Source organism: Corella eumyota, chromosome 2 (genome assembly GCF_963082875.1).
Source record: "Corella eumyota chromosome 2, kaCorEumy4.1, whole genome shotgun sequence".
Taxonomy (NCBI): Eukaryota; Metazoa; Chordata; class Ascidiacea; order Phlebobranchia; family Corellidae; genus Corella; species Corella eumyota.
This window is the reverse complement of record NC_137491.1, coordinates 18,132,407-18,150,924: the sequence shown is the minus strand read 5'-3', so window position 1 is coordinate 18,150,924 and position 18,518 is coordinate 18,132,407. Positions and strand designations below refer to the sequence as shown.

General features: G+C 31.1%; 4 protein-coding genes and 1 pseudogene across 7 annotated transcripts; 2 read left to right on the top strand and 3 right to left on the bottom strand.

Annotated features, from left to right (window-relative positions):
• Positions 1 to 11: 11 nt before the first annotated feature.
• On the top strand, positions 12 to 2,982 carry LOC145742054 (tubulin delta chain-like; annotated as a pseudogene). The gene is made up of 6 exons (XR_014280949.1): positions 12 to 239; positions 399 to 722; positions 1,226 to 1,546; positions 1,723 to 1,915; positions 2,328 to 2,398; positions 2,467 to 2,982. The product of XR_014280949.1 is annotated as a tubulin delta chain-like (transcript).
• On the bottom strand, positions 2,595 to 8,015 carry LOC145742055 (acyl-CoA-binding domain-containing protein 5-like). 3 transcript variants are annotated; one of them, XM_082559799.1, is made up of 11 exons: positions 7,848 to 8,015; positions 6,851 to 7,044; positions 5,812 to 5,847; positions 5,163 to 5,286; positions 4,833 to 4,892; positions 4,466 to 4,549; positions 3,762 to 3,948; positions 3,361 to 3,452; positions 3,159 to 3,283; positions 2,976 to 3,080; positions 2,595 to 2,883 (listed from the first exon to the last, which is right to left on the bottom strand). In XM_082559799.1, the coding sequence occupies exons 1-11, from the start codon at positions 7,909 to 7,911 to the stop codon at positions 2,725 to 2,727; spliced, it is 1,230 nt and encodes a 409-aa protein (XP_082415925.1). In that variant the 5' UTR covers positions 7,912 to 8,015; the 3' UTR covers positions 2,595 to 2,724. The 3 variants fall into 3 exon arrangements, with proteins under 3 accessions (XP_082415925.1, XP_082415924.1, XP_082415926.1); XM_082559798.1 differs by having other exon boundaries at positions 2,596 to 2,883; positions 4,466 to 4,567; XM_082559800.1 differs by lacking the exon at positions 5,812 to 5,847 and having other exon boundaries at positions 2,599 to 2,883; positions 4,466 to 4,567.
• Positions 8,016 to 8,735: 720 nt separating this feature from the next.
• LOC145741821 (heterogeneous nuclear ribonucleoprotein K-like) lies at positions 8,736 to 9,739 on the bottom strand. The gene has a single exon (XM_082559484.1). It carries the CDS (start codon positions 9,720 to 9,722, stop codon positions 8,829 to 8,831), a length of 894 nt encoding a protein of 297 aa, XP_082415610.1. The 5' UTR covers positions 9,723 to 9,739; the 3' UTR covers positions 8,736 to 8,828.
• A 22-nt stretch (positions 9,740 to 9,761) lies between these two features.
• LOC145741822 (chromatin modification-related protein MEAF6-like) lies at positions 9,762 to 10,973 on the bottom strand. Its single transcript, XM_082559485.1, has one exon. The coding sequence runs from the start codon at positions 10,862 to 10,864 to the stop codon at positions 10,316 to 10,318; it is 549 nt and encodes a 182-aa protein (XP_082415611.1). The 5' UTR covers positions 10,865 to 10,973; the 3' UTR covers positions 9,762 to 10,315.
• Positions 10,974 to 11,585: 612 nt separating this feature from the next.
• Positions 11,586 to 17,980, top strand: LOC145742852 (3-phosphoinositide-dependent protein kinase 1-like). Its single transcript, XM_082560680.1, has 13 exons — positions 11,586 to 11,931; positions 12,226 to 12,268; positions 12,669 to 12,806; positions 13,027 to 13,171; positions 13,636 to 13,754; positions 14,151 to 14,226; positions 14,549 to 14,714; positions 15,253 to 15,414; positions 16,108 to 16,172; positions 16,245 to 16,349; positions 16,786 to 16,944; positions 17,038 to 17,092; positions 17,484 to 17,980. Exons 1-13 carry the CDS (start codon positions 11,860 to 11,862, stop codon positions 17,583 to 17,585), a joined length of 1,407 nt encoding a protein of 468 aa, XP_082416806.1. The 5' UTR covers positions 11,586 to 11,859; the 3' UTR covers positions 17,586 to 17,980.
• Positions 17,981 to 18,518: the final 538 nt, after the last annotated feature.

The following is an 18,518-nucleotide window of genomic DNA, read 5'->3' as shown; positions in this document are numbered from 1 at the left end:
CGCGGGTTTAGGGTTAATTAAATGTCTGCTGTATATGTGCATGTTGGGCAATGTGGGGTACAGATAGGCAAAGAATTTTGGTTACAATCTGCTGGGAATTCTAGCGATGACTTTAACATTCAGCATACTTTATTTGAAAGTGGAAACGTCAAAGAACCACATGCTATTTTTATTGATGCTGAAAGAAAAGTAATTAATAAGTTTGCAGCAGAGGCAAGAAGATATAAGGCAAGTGACTTGTTTAAATTGTCTATAAAACAATTTTTAACCAGCTATATATAACTTTTGTACTCATCAAAACAGAAAAAATTAATTTTTAAAAACATTATAACCTCTATAAGACCTCTTAATAGAAAATGTTTAATAGAAATACACCTAATATAAAAAAGTTATAGCAGTATAATTTTGTAGGTAAATGTCACTGGAAATTCAGTGATTACTAAAAAGGGTTGTGGCGCTAACTTTGCTCTAGGTTACAAAAATCTTCCAAAGTCTACAATAGGAGGAGATTTGCCTAAATTTAGGGCTGGGTATGGAAAATTTATGGTAGACAATGATTCAACTATGCTTGATGTGTGTACTGAAGCAATCCGTGTCAAAGTCGAAGCATGCGAAAGTTTTTCCGGTTTTATAGGGGTGAATAGTTTAGGAGGTGGTACTGGGTCTGGGTTCGGGGCTCGAATGTGCGAAGAACTACGGGATTCTTATCCAACTGCATATAGGTAATAAAAAACAAAATCTTAAAAATAATCCGAATATATAACTAGGTGTTTTAAAATCAAAGTCCTTATACAGGCAGCGTGGGGTAATGGTAAAAACCCTTGCTACACCACACATGAGGCAGTGGGTTCCATCCCCACTGCCCTCATGTTGTAGCACCCTTAAGTAAGGCGCTATAAACGGTATTAACTCCTGCTGAGCCAGCACTAAATCAGCAGCATCATTACTGGGCAATTATAATCTATTATATCCCAAACTGCCACAGGCAACTCGACACTGGGTCAGAGTAACTGATGTTACTCTATGTTTAGGTCGCACAATCTACCTTCCCACATCGAAGATAAAGATATATACAAAAAAAATATATATATAAATAGCTGTTTTAACTAACATTGTAAACTTTATCCATTGGTATAATTTATCACTAGTTTTCCTGAAGTTTTTGACTTGGAAATTTAAGTAAATGTGCTCAAATAATAAACAATTAAAATGCAATATTGTTAAGGTTATGGAATGTCGTTGTTCCACATTCTGAAGGTGAGTCTCCAACTCAACATTACAACCAACTTCTCTCATTTGCAAAACTACAACAAAACACGGACGCCATCATAATATACGAAAATGATGACATTCTACAGACTGTAACCAAGCACATAAAAACAGTTACTCTCAAAGACATGAACCAGTATATTGCTAACACAATGGCAGGATTGTTTTACCCAGTTTCATCTCTAACTCCCTCTAAGGGATTGTCGATTGGTGTAGAATCATGGGAGTTAATCAGATCTGTTTCTCCAATGCCTAATTTAAAATTACTACACACATTGTAATTATTTTCTTTAACTTATTTAAAGTATTAAATATAGGGTTGTATAATAAGTCTATTTTGAAAGATTTTATTCTTTATTTTAATCAAAAAAAAAGATTTATTTTTCACTTCTTTTAAATCTGGGTCAATTAGATGTTATGTAACAACTAATTTGTGTTTTTAAAATATTTAAGCCATGCCACAAACTCAACTTTACCAGCTAGCACTCCATCTCAGAAAATTTTCGAAAAGCTAACAAGAAATATAACCGGACAGAATCAGCATCTTAAAACTGCTGGTGAATCTACAATTTCAAGTTTATGTGTATGCCGAGGTATTGATCAAAACTCACAAGTAGATGTCAACAACATGGTGTCTAAATTTAAGGTAAGTTTCTAATGAAAGGTTGCTCTGGACGTGCATATCTACAGTAAGGTATTTTTTTTTTGTATATATCTTTATCCTCGATGTGGGAAAGTGAAATGCGCGACTTAAACATAAAGTAACATCAGTTACTCCGACCCAGTCTCGAGTTACCTGTGGCAGTTTGAAATATCATAGATTATAATTGCTCGACAATTATGCTGCTGAATAAGTACTGGCTCAGCAGGAGTTCGTACCGTTTATAGCGCCTTACTCAAGGGCGCTACAGCATGAGGTCAGAGGGGATTGAACCCACGACCTCATGTGTGGTGTAGCAAGTGTTCTTACTACTACACCACGCTGCCGGTTTGATTAAAAGTTTACAACAGGTTGTTTGAATCAACGAAAATTTAAATTGACAGTTACCTTGTTTTAGGGTGCTTTTAATTATGTGAAATGGAATCCATTTCCTGTTGATACTTGGTTAGATTTCACGAAAACCAAAAGGTAGGACATTTTTTCAGTAAATGGAATTTTGTATTTTAATTAAACTAAATTTATTTTTGTTATTTTAGTAAAGCAAAGTCCTTGACAATGTGTTGCAACATGACGTTAAAACCACAAGAGTTATGCGAAAGAATTCTCCACAAATCACATCTTATGTTCGAGCACTCTGCTTATTTACACTGGTACTCAAGATACAACATAACTGAGATAGATTTTATTGAAGCATTTGAAATATTAAAAAACACAATCACGGAATATAAAGAAGCTGCACAACCCTAATCTAATTGCACAGCAATAATCAAAATAAATTAACCTTCAAAAAGTAATTATTTTCTGCGGCGTTTTTTGATTAGTAAGAATATGTAGCGGACAACAAGAGGCCATAAAAACATGAATAAAGTTGTTTTTGGGCTAAGCTCAGGAAATGGCCACCATGTTGGAGTTACTGACTGTTTGGTTTGGTTGTTATGCAAACAACAATGACTCTAAATTTACAGAAAAAATTTAAAATTAATATAAAAAGTACATTTTAAGGTGCTATTTTTTGTTTTTTATTTTTATTGTTGAATCTAATTACCTGTTGTTTTGTCATTGTTATTGTTTCAAGTGTTTGTAATCTGTTTAAAACATGGTTCATATCTCTTTGTAGTTGTAATAACGTTACTGCAATTCTTTCTTGAATCTATCACAAAAAAAAACGATAAATTATATTATCAAGATATTTTAAAATGGCTTGTTAGTAAAGCTTTAATAATAGTACCTCTGATATATTGGCGGGGTTACCATTACCACCTGAACCCCCTGCCCCACCTAACCCATATTGAATCCCCTGTTCACCAGATAACCTGTTACTAGGTGGCGATCTTTTTGGTTGGTTTTCTAATTCTAAAAAAATAATTGATTATATTTTTGTATGGATTTAGTATATGTATATATATAAGGTTTATTTTATACTAACATACCATTATCATCATTAGAATAAAAACCAACATTTCTAGTAGGAGATTTATCGATTCCATGTGTTCCGGTTTCACCTCCATCTTTGAGTGGTTTTCTATATTTTAGTGAAATATTTAATCATAATATCCAGTAAAACTCTGGTAGAAATATTAGTTAAAATTTTGGCAGGAATATCTGTTAAAACTTTAGTTATGGCATCGTGTTAAGAACCGAAAGGTACTGGGTTTGAGCCGCACCAATGCCACACTATTCTTCCTTGAGCCTGGCAATAACGGATAATTCAGACATGTCATAACAGCACAACCTTCTTAAAAAAACTATAAAAGTATGACTTTAAGGTAATGTGATAAGAATAAGATCTAAAAGAAAAAATTTAATTTAAACAAAAAGCAACTAGACTTACACTGGGGTGGAATGATTGGATGAGTCAGCCAGGAGATTGGTTTTATGCAAACTCTCGTCAGAACTTAATGTTGAAGGTTCAGAAATACTTGTGGAACTATCACGTTTACGATGATCTCTAAAAACCACTGGATCATTAGTTGTGTCACAAAACTCTTCATCACTTTCATTTAGGTGGTTAGAGGGAGCTAGCGACAATAAAACAAAAAGATTTTTTTTAAAAATAACTTTTAGAAAAGAAACCAAGGAATTTTTTAAAATAATAAATTTTTTTTGTATTTATCTTTATCCTTGATGTGGGAAAGTCGAATGCGCGACTTAAACACAGAGTAACATCAGTTACTCCGACCCAGTCTCGAGTTGCCTGTGGCAGTTTGGGATATTATAGATTATAATTGCCCGATAATTATGATGCTGATTAAGTGCTGGCTCAGCAGAAGTTTACACCGTTTATAGCGCCTTACTCAAGGGCGCTACAGCATGAGGTGAGTGGACCATAATCAAAAGAAAAATTTAATATTCAGGCATTAGGTTAAACTTGTAAATAGGGTGCCTTTTATAGTGTTTTAATACCTTTTATACATTTCAAATTTAGAGCAATTTATTTAAATAATACTTAAAATATAAATATACAAAGAGTCAGTTTTATTATGCTATTGTTTAACTTCTTAGTACAATTATAAATGCACGTGTTTGTGTTTTTACCTGGTTCTTTGTCAGTTTGATCATCAAGTTTTTCATCATTGATGATCCCATTTTCATGATATCCATTCCCATTTTGATGATTTACTGAATCAATATCAACATCTGTATAATTAAATCCTTTTAATACGGTATTAGCATTATTAACAAATTAAATTTAATACCCGAATCTAAGAAATTATAATTCTTAACGGTGCATTTTAAAACTATTATAACAAATTTACAAAATTTTATTTTAATAAGGTTTTAACCTAATTTACCAATAAAAAATAGGCCCTTTTAAACAAAACAATCAAAAAAAATGTTATAAAATGTAAATAATTTGATGTAGCCAAGCAAAATAAGGAAAAAAATATTGTAATAACCTAACCTTTAATTTCATCATTATTATCCAGTGGAAAATGAGGTACACCATTTGGTTTTTCTTTGCCTGTTAAAACAAATACAACAAGTTGACAAAAATGTTGTAAACATCGTGTAAATGCAGCAAATAAGTAGGTTTAACTATTAATGTCAGCACAAAATCGAATGTTTGCCAAAACATAATACTCTGTGTACTTACTGGTAAAACGCTATAAATTATTAACTAATATACTTTTAGCATGCTTTTAATAATAACTTTACAACTTTAATTTTCCTTTTTAAGACTTATTTTTTATTATATACACATTTTGATGTTACTTTAACTTTGATTTCTTACCTTTGCCTGTTAAAGATTTTAGCTTTGAAATGTCGTCATTTTTTATATCAACAATTTCGTAAAATTGACCAAGACTCTGTATAAATTCACTGGCTTGATCGGTAGCAGGTAGTACTTCAATAATCTGTAAAAAAAATATAAATTAATAGCTTGGCATATTACAATTTTTTATAATTTAAATAATTATGGGCAAACATTTTATTGAAATTTTACTCATAAACTAAATTAATTTTTGTTTCTTAAAAAAATTTTAATTTAAAAAAACTATGTAAAACCATTCTTTTTTTAATTTTTACCAATTCGGCAAAAAATATGTAACCAATTATGTATATATATTTGTTAAATAATGCAGCATATTAATTTGTTGGCAATTTTTTATTACAAGAGGTCTCAAAATGAATTAAATGTCATGCATTCTATAACAAACATCCTAAAAATAAGACATTTATTACCAATCTACAGGAAACCACTAATTTAAAATTACATTATGTATATATATACAAAAAAGCGCAAGTACCAAATAATTTCAAGAAAAAATTTAAGTTTTTAATTTTTTTGCAGATTAATTAAGTCAAATGTTGCAAGTGTTAAGCAAAGGAATTACTACAAGCCACCTAAATTAAAGAATTACAAAGATATTGTAACATACTTGATCATCTGATAATACTGGAAAATCTTTCATTGCCTAAACAACAATTCCATTTTTTACTTTTGACCAAAAATATGTATAATAAATAACCAATTTATTTAACTTTTTTAACAATCTGTTAAAGGCCAATTCAAATCACATTCATACAAAAAAAAAAGAAAATAAACAAAGTATTTTAGACAGTAAAAATATGGTATGTTGTAGGCTAAATAAAATGAAAAAGAAAAAAAATGACAATATAACCAAGCAGAGTGATGAATTGTGTTTGACATTTTATTAACATACAAAGACCAACACTCTGTCATCCCAACCTATTGTAATTAATCACAGATCTATTTATAAGCCTATTAAATAACCTGCTTGTGCATGTGACAACATAGTTGCATAATACAATTCAAAACAGGGTTAATTAAATATTTATATCAATACATTGTATAGGCTACAGTAAGTTTCTTTTTAAAAATTAATAATATAGCTATATATGCTTTTTTTCAATCTAAAATTGTTAAAATAAGAAGTTTAATATTAACTATATACATTTTTAAACTTATAAATCTATAATAAAAAAGTTTTAGTATCAAATATAATATAAAGCTTAAAATGTATTACAAATTCCTAACAATAAATCTTTATTAAATAGGTAGAATTTTAAGACCAAAATAAAATGTTATGACCTTTACTAAAACATTAGTTAAGTATGAGATTCGAAATAAAATTGAATTATTTTTCTAAGAACCCTGAATCAGTTTTATATAAATAGTTGTTTAAAACCACAAGTATATATTTAAAAATCTTAAACAAACTTACAAATAACACAAAACTAACACCAAAAACTATAGGCTTATTCTAACCAGTAAATACAATCAATTTATATTTTAAGTTATACTATAAGATCAGACTTTCCACATAAAATTAAATCTAAATATAAACGACTAGCAATCTTACAAGTCCTTCACACACAAAAATTTTTCCTTAATGATAAAAGTCAACCCTTTTTTTTGTTTTTTATTAAAAAGCACAAATAATGGACAAAAATTACCTTTGTCAACTCGACGACGTAGTTCTCCTTGGCTTCATCACTACTCATAGATCCCAGTTTGTTCCAAGCATCCCATTTCGCTTTGTTAATAACATCAAAAGACCAAGGTTTGGCTCTGTGACATTTTCCTTCAGTAGCTTGTTTGTAATATGCATAAAACATCAGCATCATAGTAGGTGATGGCTTATAAGGTCCTGAAATTAATTGAAGTTTATTTTTATAAAAAAGTTATATTTGAAGACAATATAAAGAAGCAATCAGCTCCTGAATAGTGGTTAATACACTGAGTTTTACAACATAAAATTTTGGGTTTATATATAGGCTATCTAAAAGCTTTCTTGTCAACGAAGCTCATAACATTAAAAATAGCAATAATTGTAAAAACAAAAATAATTATTTTTTTATATTTAAAAAAGAGTAATATTATGAGCCAGTATATTTAAACAATTAGTTGAGAGTACAAAAACTACAATGTCGAAGTGCCCCAGTCTGATATATAGATCAGTTTTCGACAAAATCTCGTGTGTGCAAGCGTAAAAAATAACAGTTACCAAAATTAACGGTCTACGCCTGCATGATTTATATTGCATATTTAGGTAAGTTTTCTAAACACCAGGCATCAAAGCACTAATTTCAGGCATGCATTTTTTAACAAAAAAAATCTTGTGCGCATATTGCCTTACTTTCTAGAGTGAATAGTGATTAAAAGAGTTTAACAAAATGAAATCACTGAGTTTTACAAAATAAAATCATAAAAGAACATTAAAAAAAGCAATAACTATAAAACTTTTGCTAACCCCAAAATCATTAGGCAAATTAGCAGGTTAAATATCACACCATCAAAAATATTTATAATTAAATGGCTAAAGGCAATTTAAGAATAGGTTAAGGGGGCAAAATAACAAAGATTTATGTTAAAAATGCCTAACCCAGCCATAACAGTAATAAACGTTAAAAAAAATAATTGTTTTAGTTAAAAAAAGATTTTTATTATTACCATTCTTCGGAAGATTTTCTATGACGTTTAATGCAGCTTTAAACTTGGCGTCCGTGTCAACCATCTCGTCAATTTTGCCACAAACCTTGTTTTACTAAAATAAATAACACTTAAGCTATACCTAAACTCTAAGTTTTTAATTTGCTGCTCAATGGCAACGTTCGATAGATTTGTAAACAAATGTAATGTGGAAAAAATAAAAAGGGGAGTTATAACTGATTTGTAACTTGAGTCTTATGATATTGCCGAGTAGACGTAGTAGCCCATGTTTTTTTAATATTTTAAATAGTAATGGCAAAGACACAAAATGACGTCAAAAGACTGATTTTATATTTCAAACAACTCGTATTGCAATTTAAAGAATTCAAAAAATAAAAACCACCGGTTAAGGTTAGCAATAGTTGCGACATTACTACAAATTGCAAATTTTAATATCGCCCAATGCTACCATCTACCTTGTAAGTTAATTGCCTACTTAAGGTGTATTGCCTACCATAAGTTGAATGCCCGTCGCCTAAGTTAAGTGCATACCCTTAAAGTTAAATACTTACCCTTATAGTTAAGTTCCTTTCCTACAAGTGTGATGCCTACCCTCGGGCCTACTTAGTAAGTGCTCGTGCTTACCCTCGGGCCTACTTAGTAAGTGCTCGTGCTTACCCTCTTAATTATGGCCCTTCCCTCTAAGTTAAAATCCTACCCCTAAGTTACATACCTAATCTCTAAGTTAAGTGCCTGTTTTTTTTTAAAAAACTAAATAGCAGATTCTTTATAACAAGTTAAATATTTTATTTATTGTTTTAAATGTAAAACAGAAATTTGTTTTATTTTTTTCGTCTTTAATATTTTAAAATTTTTCTAAAACATTCAAAGATGTAATTAACACCCTTATTTAGGATTATTATTACCACCCTATCTAGTGTTCCAATATTTTGACCATAGCTTTGACCTTTAAAGCCACCTTATCATTATTTTTAAACCCCTTTAATTGTTACTCTGTTGACCAAAATTCCTATTTTGTTTATTGTGATAACTTTGTTTGTTATCATATACCCCTTTCCTTGAGCCCTTAAAATTACAAACATCCCTTTCTTCTCTTAAAGTTGAGTCGTTATAATTTTCGTAGTTAAAACATTGGGTCTTTTTAAAACCAGGATCAAAATTACTAACAGGACCCTTCGGTTGTGTATTACCAAGAAGGTAGAGAATCATTTCCACACATTTAGAGACTACTTCACAGGTACCAGATATATTACAAATCCTGTCTGTGCTGTTTAAATGGCAATCACATGTAACAGAGATCTTTGCCCCAGTTTTTTCTCTCAGCTCTTTAATTTTAAAACCTTTTGGACCGATAATGCAGCCGGCTTGGCTATGGTGTACTAACAGTTTAATACTCATTGGTGATTTAAATAAAGGTCTATCATTAACATTTTGGTTGGTTTTTAACCCTCTCCCCCCTAGAGCATCATTTACAATAGGTAGAATTCTCATTAAAATTTCAGCACAGCTTTCGATACTAGCTGTGGCAATAAATACTCTCTCCGATGCATCGGTATCTGGAAGTGATATTCTAGCCTTAAAAGAAGCTCTCATATCTTTAATATTCGAACCTCCCTTGCCGATAATTCCACCAGCACAGACAGACGGGACCAAGCATCTCATTTCAATGTCCTTATTTCTTTGTCGTTTTTTGGGACAAAAGTCATCAGGATTTTGATTGATTGTACTGTAATGTCTTTTGTTAGAATGATGTTGTTTTTCTGCAAATTGGGTTATGTTTTGGTAACTGTTTTTGCTGGTACTTTCATTTTTATTAGATGGATTTTTTTTGTATATATCAATCCCATTTTTGTAGTCATCATAAACGATATCCATTATAAAAAATCTAATTAACAAAAATGTTATGTATTACATAGTTAACAAATAAACAAGTATTGGTAGTGATTGCAATTTTTAAGCATAATTTAAACCAACACATCAAACACAAAATCAGCACAATATTATTATTATTTAAGAAAGTTCTTTTGATATTGCAAAGTCGAAAAACTATAGGTTGTAATTTTTGAATTTTGTAAACGAAATCAGAATTAAAATTCATTTAAAAAAATATTTCCCATTCCCACACAGTCATCTACCAAGCTGGAAAGTAGGGTGTGCACGCACAAGATTTTTTTCGGTAAAAAAAAATGTAGCCTGAAATTAACGTTTGCATGCCTGGTTTTAAAAATAATTCGGGCAATTCGGGTGGTAGCATATTTAAGCCAAATTTAAGTGAAACACGTAAAAAATAAATCACGCATGCACACGAAAAATTTTAGCATGCGTGCCCTGTGGTCACACCGTTTTTTACACTTGCACGCACGAGATCGCGTCAAAAACTGCCCTACTTTCCAGACTGGACCATCTACACAACTTTAAAGGAAATTACTTTAAAAATCAATTCAAATAATATTTTTTTATATCTTAGGTCACATTTTCTTGACGTATTTTGAATGTTTTGAGGATAAAGAAAGGCGGTTTTTCCTTTTTTTGTCCTTTGGGTAACCGCTTTGACTGCTTAATGAATTCCCACTGCTTTTTTTGCTGATTGGTTGTTTTGGAGTACTAGGCCTAGATGAAGTATCCGTTCCATTTGTCGTTTCAACTTCGGTTTCATCCAATTTCTTTCCCTTCGGACTGTCGTCAATTTTGCTGCTTTCACCGCTAGTTTCTTTCCTAATAGAGTCCATTAACCCACTAACAGCCGACATTGAAGTAACAGAAGATTTACTAAATAAACGTTCGGCTTCTTTGAACTTTCGATTTCTTCTGTCAGCTTTACTGTTTGTATTTTTGTTTGTTAAATAACGATCCCAACCGCGTATTATGTTTCCATATAACTGGGTATCTTCTAAATAACTGCCCTCAAACGCATATATTTGTCTTTCTAACGTTGAAAGGGTTTCAGCTATTTCTTCTTTTCGTTTCACCAATTCGGCCAACTCCGATCGGGAGTCGCCGATAAGGTTTTTAGACATGGTTGAAAACTGGTTGTAAAATATCAGCTTTACTTTGTTAACACTTATTTTTTAATCACATTAAACTTAGGCTGAGTGTGGATCTACTTTAGGTGTTAGGTGTTTTTGTCTGCTTGCTTATTGCTTGTGAGCGCCCACAAGCACATGTAGGCCATAAAAAAGTTTGTTCATTAGGTGGCAGCAAAATAAATTTATTTTTAAAATAACAATCCTTTTTTTTAAATTTTGTAGAAATATAAATTAAAATATTCAATATTAAATAAAAAAATTATTACATTTAAGAATGTATTACTTGTGTTTATGTATGTAAATCTTCAAAGCATTTTTTTAAATATTATTTACCATGTGCTAACCTATACATTTAATCATAGACTAAAATAACTAAAATCATTACAGGTGACATTTAGGTAAATCACCGCCGTAGTTGCTTTGTGCAGTATAAAAATAACTATAGTTCAAAATATTTGTCAGATGCACCAGCCTTAACAGTGCCACCGTTTAAAGGAAAGCAAAACATGGTAAACAGTATAGAGCGAATACAATCCAACAATCTAAGGTTTTGTGCTTAGTACGTTTGTCCTGTTGCAAGGATTATTTCCTGTCAGGCTGTGGTATGATATCATTGTGGAGATTCATAATGATATCATTTATATCTAGTACATTACATTCTTAGGCGTTAAACAGTGATCGTACTAAACGACAACATAAGGAATAGAAATGTATATATTTGGACTAGAAGCACAGAAAGCTACTGGCTATTGTTTATTGGTGAAGTTTTAAATTAGGTCTAAAACTACTTGGTAGTTCAATGCTGTTCCGGTATAAGTAAAGGGGTAGTATTTTAACTATAAGCACATTAAATATTGTTTGACATTTAACTTAAAAAAACGTATATTAAAATATTAAACAAGACAAAATCCACCATTTGGTAAAATATTTAATATATCAAAGGCCAGAGAATTATACTTAATAGATAAACAAACAATACAAATAAAATGACAAATGAAACGAAAAGTCCAGACGATTTTTTAGTGTCAAAATTGCTGGGAGAAGACGAAGATTCAACGGTATAATATTAGTGTGTTAAAACTTTAAAGTTTTATCGCCGAATAAAATACATACATTAACAATTTATTAGGCCATTAAGTATAGCACACAATGCTTTGGTACAGGTATTCCTAATAAAGACTAGTGTTGCTTTTTGCCTTTCTTACTCATATAAAGCGCTGTTGTATGCTATTAAAAACTGCCTACGCGAATGCGATTAAAAGTAATGAGTAATATTAAATAAAATATGACTCTATTAGGGGTATATATTGTTTTAATTACAATTAAATAAACGATTGTTTTTTTGTATTTAGGTTGTACTTGCCCAAGAAATTGCAACTGGAACACAATATGCAAGTTAGTTAATTTAGATTTTATTTTCTGCTTCTTTTAAAGGCGAAATATCCGGCAGAATGGTGTAGTGGCCGGAACCTATATGGCTTCACTACATAAAGTCATAGGTTCGATTCCCACGGCTCCCATGCTGTAGAGCCCTTATGTAAGGCGCTATAAATGGTATAAACTCCTGCTAAACCAAAACTTAATCAGCAGCTTAATTATTAAGCATTTATAATCTATAATATCCCAGACTGTCAAAAACAACTCGAGATTGGGTCGGGGTAACGTAAGTCTTTATGTTTAGGTAGGTCGTAAAGTCGACCTTATCACATCGGGGATAAAAATATATAAAAAAATGTATACATTATAAATCAGTAATGACACACTAACTTATACTGTTTTGTTTTTATTTTTCCAGTTAAAATATTGGATCGCGAAAAGTTACTGCACAACGATAAACTAGATCAAGTGAACCGCGAGACAGATATAATAAAACTTTTAAATCACCCGTTTTTTGTGGAACTACGATATACGTTTGAAGATCATAAACGAATATGTATCCTTTTAAACACAATTTCTATTTAAACTAGGACAATAGCTGTATAGGCCAACCTCAAGTTTCTAGACTATAGTCATATAACCAATATTAAGAATGCATTTTTTGTATTAATAATAATAGAATAATGCTGTGATTTAAATGGTAGTACTTACAGTCTACATGACTAACACTTTACGTTTTCATTAGTAGATTTTCCTTAACATATGTTTGTTGTTAGATTTCGTTCTAAGTTATGCAAGCAACGAAGAATTACTTAGTTATATTGAAGCCAATACTTTTCTACCTTTTAAATGTGCGCAATTTTATGCTGCTGAGTTGGTACTTGCTTTGGAATATCTATCAGAGTTAAAAATAATACACAGGCAAGCTTTTATTTTATTTAACCGGCAGCGTGGTGTAGTGGTAAGAACACTTGCTACACCACCATGAGCTCGTGAGTTTAATCCCCACTGCTTTCATGCTGTAGCGCCTTTGAGTGAGGCGCTATAAGCGGTATGAACTTCTGCTGAGCCAGCACTTAGTCAGCAGCATAATAACCGGACAATTGTAATCTATAATGTATCTCAAACTGCTAAAGGCAACTCGAGACTGGGTCGGAGTAACAGTTGTTACTCTATGTTTAAGTCGCGCATTCGACTTTCCCACATCGAGGATAAAAATATATACAAAAAAAAAATAAATAAATAAATGAACTACCTTTAACCCAACTTTAGCTGGTACACAGTACAAGCAAGTAACTTTTTAAAACAAAACTGAACTTTATAGTCTTATTAGTATTTTGTTTTAATTACTTGCTTTTAAATTATATTTTTATATTTATTTTCAGGGATTTGAAACCAGAAAATATTCTTCTAACTGACGGCTGGCATATACAAATAACTGACTTTGGAACAGCAAAAATATGTGACACAGATAACTTTTTTAAAAACGAATACGGCGACCAAGGTTAGGATAAACCCTAAACACTAACCCGACCTTTTTAATTAACATTGTTGATTAGATTTTGCGAACTAATTCCTAATATTTAAAACGTAAACACAATTTTTTTTTGTATATATCTTTATCCTCGATGTGGGAAAGTCGAATGCGCGACTTAAACATAGAGTAACAACTGTTATTCCGACCCAGTCTCGAGTTGCCCTTAGCTGTTTGGGATATAATAGATTATAATTGTCCAGTAATTATGCTGCTAATTAAGTGCTGGCTCAGCAATAGTTCATACCGTTTATAGCGCCTTACTCAAGGGCGCTACAGCATGAAAGCAGTGGGGATTAAACCCACGACCTCATGGTGGTGTAGCAGGTGTTCTTACCACTATTTAAAATGAAATGTTTTGTACAGATCAAATATCGTCATTTGTGGGAACAGCAGAATACGTTCCGCCCGAATTATTATCGAACAGGACCTCATCAGAAAGGTAATACAAATATTTATATTTATTTCAACTATATCCATAAAATCATGTGTGCATTTTAAATTTTTATTCAAGGCAAGAATACAAATAACTTAAATAAGTAAATAATAATTTCTTTTCTATAATTCAAGCCCTAAACCAGAGTTTACCTAATATTAATAATATCTTAACAATTAACCTTTCATTTGCATTGTGCTTTTGACAATGCTTATAAGTATACCTTTTAAGCTATATCCAGCGCCTAATTGTGTATTCAACTCTATTATATTTTTTTATACATTTACCTCAACATCTATCTAATGCGCAATATTTTACATTACCATAGCTCCGATTTGTGGGCACTGGGTTGTATAATCTACCAAATGTTAACTGGTAAAACACCCTTTCACGACGACAACGACTATCACGTGTTTAGGAAAATAATTGACCGCGATTTTACGATCCCGGAAAGTATGGATCCTGATGCACAGGATTTAATTAACCAACTATTAGTAAGTACACTTTGAATTTAAAAACTTTAATGTTTCATGTTTAATTCAGTAATTTATATTAAGGTGTTATAATGGAAACGCAGTGTAGTGGTAAGAACACTTGCTACACAACACATGACGTCGTGGATTTAATCCCCACTGCTCTCATGCTGTAGTGCCCTTGAGTAAGGCGCTTTAATCGGTATGAACTCCTGCTAAGCCAGCACTTAATCAGCAGCATAATTATTAGACAATTATAATCTCTATAATATCCCAAATTGCCACAGGCAACTCAAGACTGGGTCGGAGTAACTGATGTTCGACCTTTCCCACAAAAGGACAAATATATATACAAAAATACTAATAGAATGACATCAGTTTTATAGGTTTTAAAGCCCTAATAACGTTTAATATTACCAACTTTGTGTGGTAGCCTTTTGAACTATTTTTACAAAGTATTGTTACTCAAGTAAGATTAAAAAAAATTTTTAAACAAGAATTTATAGAATTTTTTTAAACAAGAATTTGTAAAAAACTTACATGTGTTGAATATATTTAGGAAACAAATCCTAACCACAGATTAGGCTCCAAGTACATGGGCGGCTTTCGTCCAATCAAATCTCACAATTTCTTTCGGGGAATAGATTGGGAAAATTTACATTTACAAACTCCTCCTTCGATGGGAAAACCGACAAAGCATGTACGTGGAAGTACGCTATCTGTAAGTTAAAAATCCATATTTAAGTTAAAAATCCATATCCATAAAAAAATATTAAAATAATATATATAGTATACAGAATTTAAATTTTTTATTAAGATTTATATACTCTTAATGTGAGAAGGTCGACTTTACGGCCTAAACATAGAGTAACATCAGTTACTCCGACCGAGTATCGAATTGTGTTTGGCAGTATGACTAAAAATTATGAGCTGCTGATTAAGTATGGGCTCAGCAGGAGTTCATATTGTTTATAGCGCCTTACTTAAAGGGACTACAGCATAAAAAAGCAGTGGGATTCGAACCTAGGACCTCATGTAGTAAAGTCAAATGTTGACCACAGTAAATTAATAGTTATTTATGGAGTACATATGCCAGCGTTAAATGTGAAGCCGATTTTTCATGAATCAAAACGTTGTTAATTAAAACCTTAAAAAATAATTGAGTTATTCATCAAATGTTGCATTGTTAATTTCGACAAATATTTAACTGGCATTTAAATCAGTCATTTTAAATACCATGAAGTCACAAACTAATGAACTAGGACATTTCAATCTTTTATTGTACGTAAATGTCAGAAGTAATGACAATTAAAAACCTGTTATTAAAATGTCAATGAACTAACATAAACTTAACGTTTTGGATATTTTTTTTTATATATATTTTAAATGGTAAAGGTTATTTTTTGTGTTATAGGGATTTAATAGCCTAAATTCTTCGCCAGCTAAAAGATATGGGAGTTTTGGTACTACTGGAATAAGGTAAAAATCTAATCGTTTACTGTTTATTAAACTAATACCACAAATAAATTTTTGCATTTTAAATTTATATAGACTTGAATGTAGTGACCCCGATGATACAGATGGTTATGGTTTAAGTATTCATTTATCTGAAGATGAACGACAACGTAGGATGGGGATACAAGAACAAACTAAATGGTGGGTTTACTATTTTAAAAATTTTCAACGTTGTGTAGACTAAGGTTTATTTAAATTCAAAATATATTAATTTAAAGTTATATGCTGCACAAGATATCTACAGTGAGGAATATTTAAACAATTTTAAAAATAATTAATTTGAAGTTATTATTTTTTTTTGTATATATCTTTATCCTCGATGTGGAAAAGTTGAATGCGCGACTTAAACATAGAGTTACATCAGTTACTCCGACCCAGTCTCGAGTTACATGTGGCAGTTTGGGATATTATAGATTATAATTGCCTGATAATTACGCTGCTGATTAAGTACTGACTCAGCAGGAGTTCATACCGTTTATAGTGCCTTATTCAAGGGCGCTACAGCATAAGATCAGCAAAATTTGAAATTTATTACTTATTTTCCCATATATAAACTACTATTACCAATACGTTTTAGGCACAAGTTTGCTGAAAAGGACAAATTAATATTAAAACAAGCAGAGTTAGAGAAAAAACGCGGCCTCTCCATCAAAACTCGACAATTTCTCTTGATGGAAGGACCGAAATTTGTTTATGTTGATTCGACTAGTATGGAGGTCAAAGGAGAAATACCAATGTAAATTTTAAAGTTTTTAAATCAATAGCAAACTATAATGTATTATTCCTGTTGACTTTGTAGTAGCCACTGTAACTAAATTTATATTTTTAGTACACCAGACACCAAAACAGAAGTTAAAAGTTTTAAAGTTTTTCACGTACACGTGGTAGGTATCTTGCTTTAAAAGCTTAAAAATACGTTAATTTTTTTTTGTATATATCTTTATCCTCGATGTGAGAAAGTCGAATGCGCGACTTAAACATAGAGTAACATAAGTTACTCCGACCTAGTCTCGAGTTGCCTGTGACAGTTTAGGATATTATAGAGACTATAATTGCCCGGTAATTATGCTGCTGATTAAGTGCTGGCTCAGCAGGAGTTTATACCGTTTATAGCGCCTTACTCAAGGGCGCTACAGCATGAGATCAGTGGGGATTGAACCCACGACCTCATGTGTGGTGTTTAGTTCTATTTGGTGCACCCGACAAAACAATACAATAAATTTCGACATTTTTTGTATGTAAAGTTTAAATTAATCATTTTTTTACTGTTTGTAGCCTGGACGATCATACCATCTAATTGACAAAAAAGGTAACGCGCTCAAATGGTGCCGAAAAGTTGATGAACTGAAACAGTTTTACTTTGGAAAACATGTTTAGCTTTTCACGAGCTATTCGATATCAATTTCCTTGACTGTATTATATAAGAGGTGCTTTAAATTTAAAACTGGTACGTGATTAATTTAAAAAAATATTCAGGAACATCCAAAAATAACAGCTTTATGATTTATGGCACACACACAACGCCAATTTGTTGCTATAGCAACACAAACGACATTTTATTACGAATAAAACATTTTTATTCATCCTTCTTTTGCGAAATGCTCTTTAGTTTTTAAAATAATTTTTATCACAGTTTTGGTGAGATGTTGTTTTTAAAATTTGCTTTTGAAAATATAGCCATTTAGTATCTTTTTTACCTTACTTTATAATAAAGTTTTTAATTAACCACTGTACATAATATATAATAAAGTGTTATATATCTAAACGTATATATGAATAGGTCTATTTTTAGTAAGATTCATTGTTCAGTTCTAAATGTTAATATAATATTAATTTAAAAAACTACATAGTATTGCTTTAAATTATGTATTTAAAAAATAAAAACGAATTTAAACTGTAATTGTTTACATTTTATATCAAATTGTTTAAAACATAATTATAGTTTATGTCAAAATAATTTATAACAAACTTACCAATCATAAAAGACAATAGCAACTGACAGAAAATTTGTGGTACCAACTTAACGAGCATAAATTATTAAGTCACATTTACTATATGCAATGTAGCATAACTAACTGTACAAATTAACTAAATAGGCCTATACACATAAGCTTTCAATACTACAGTATTACATGCTTTCCAAGTAACAGAAAAAATGCGTTTTGAATGCCAATTTTTTAGGCTAAACTAGCTTAAAGCGTTTTGCAAAATAAGGAAGGCTTTTCTACGCACATTTAACTTAGGCTTAGGGCTACATAGGCCTATTGCTCGTTCAAGCGAACTGTATATTGTTGCAATGTAATTTGAATT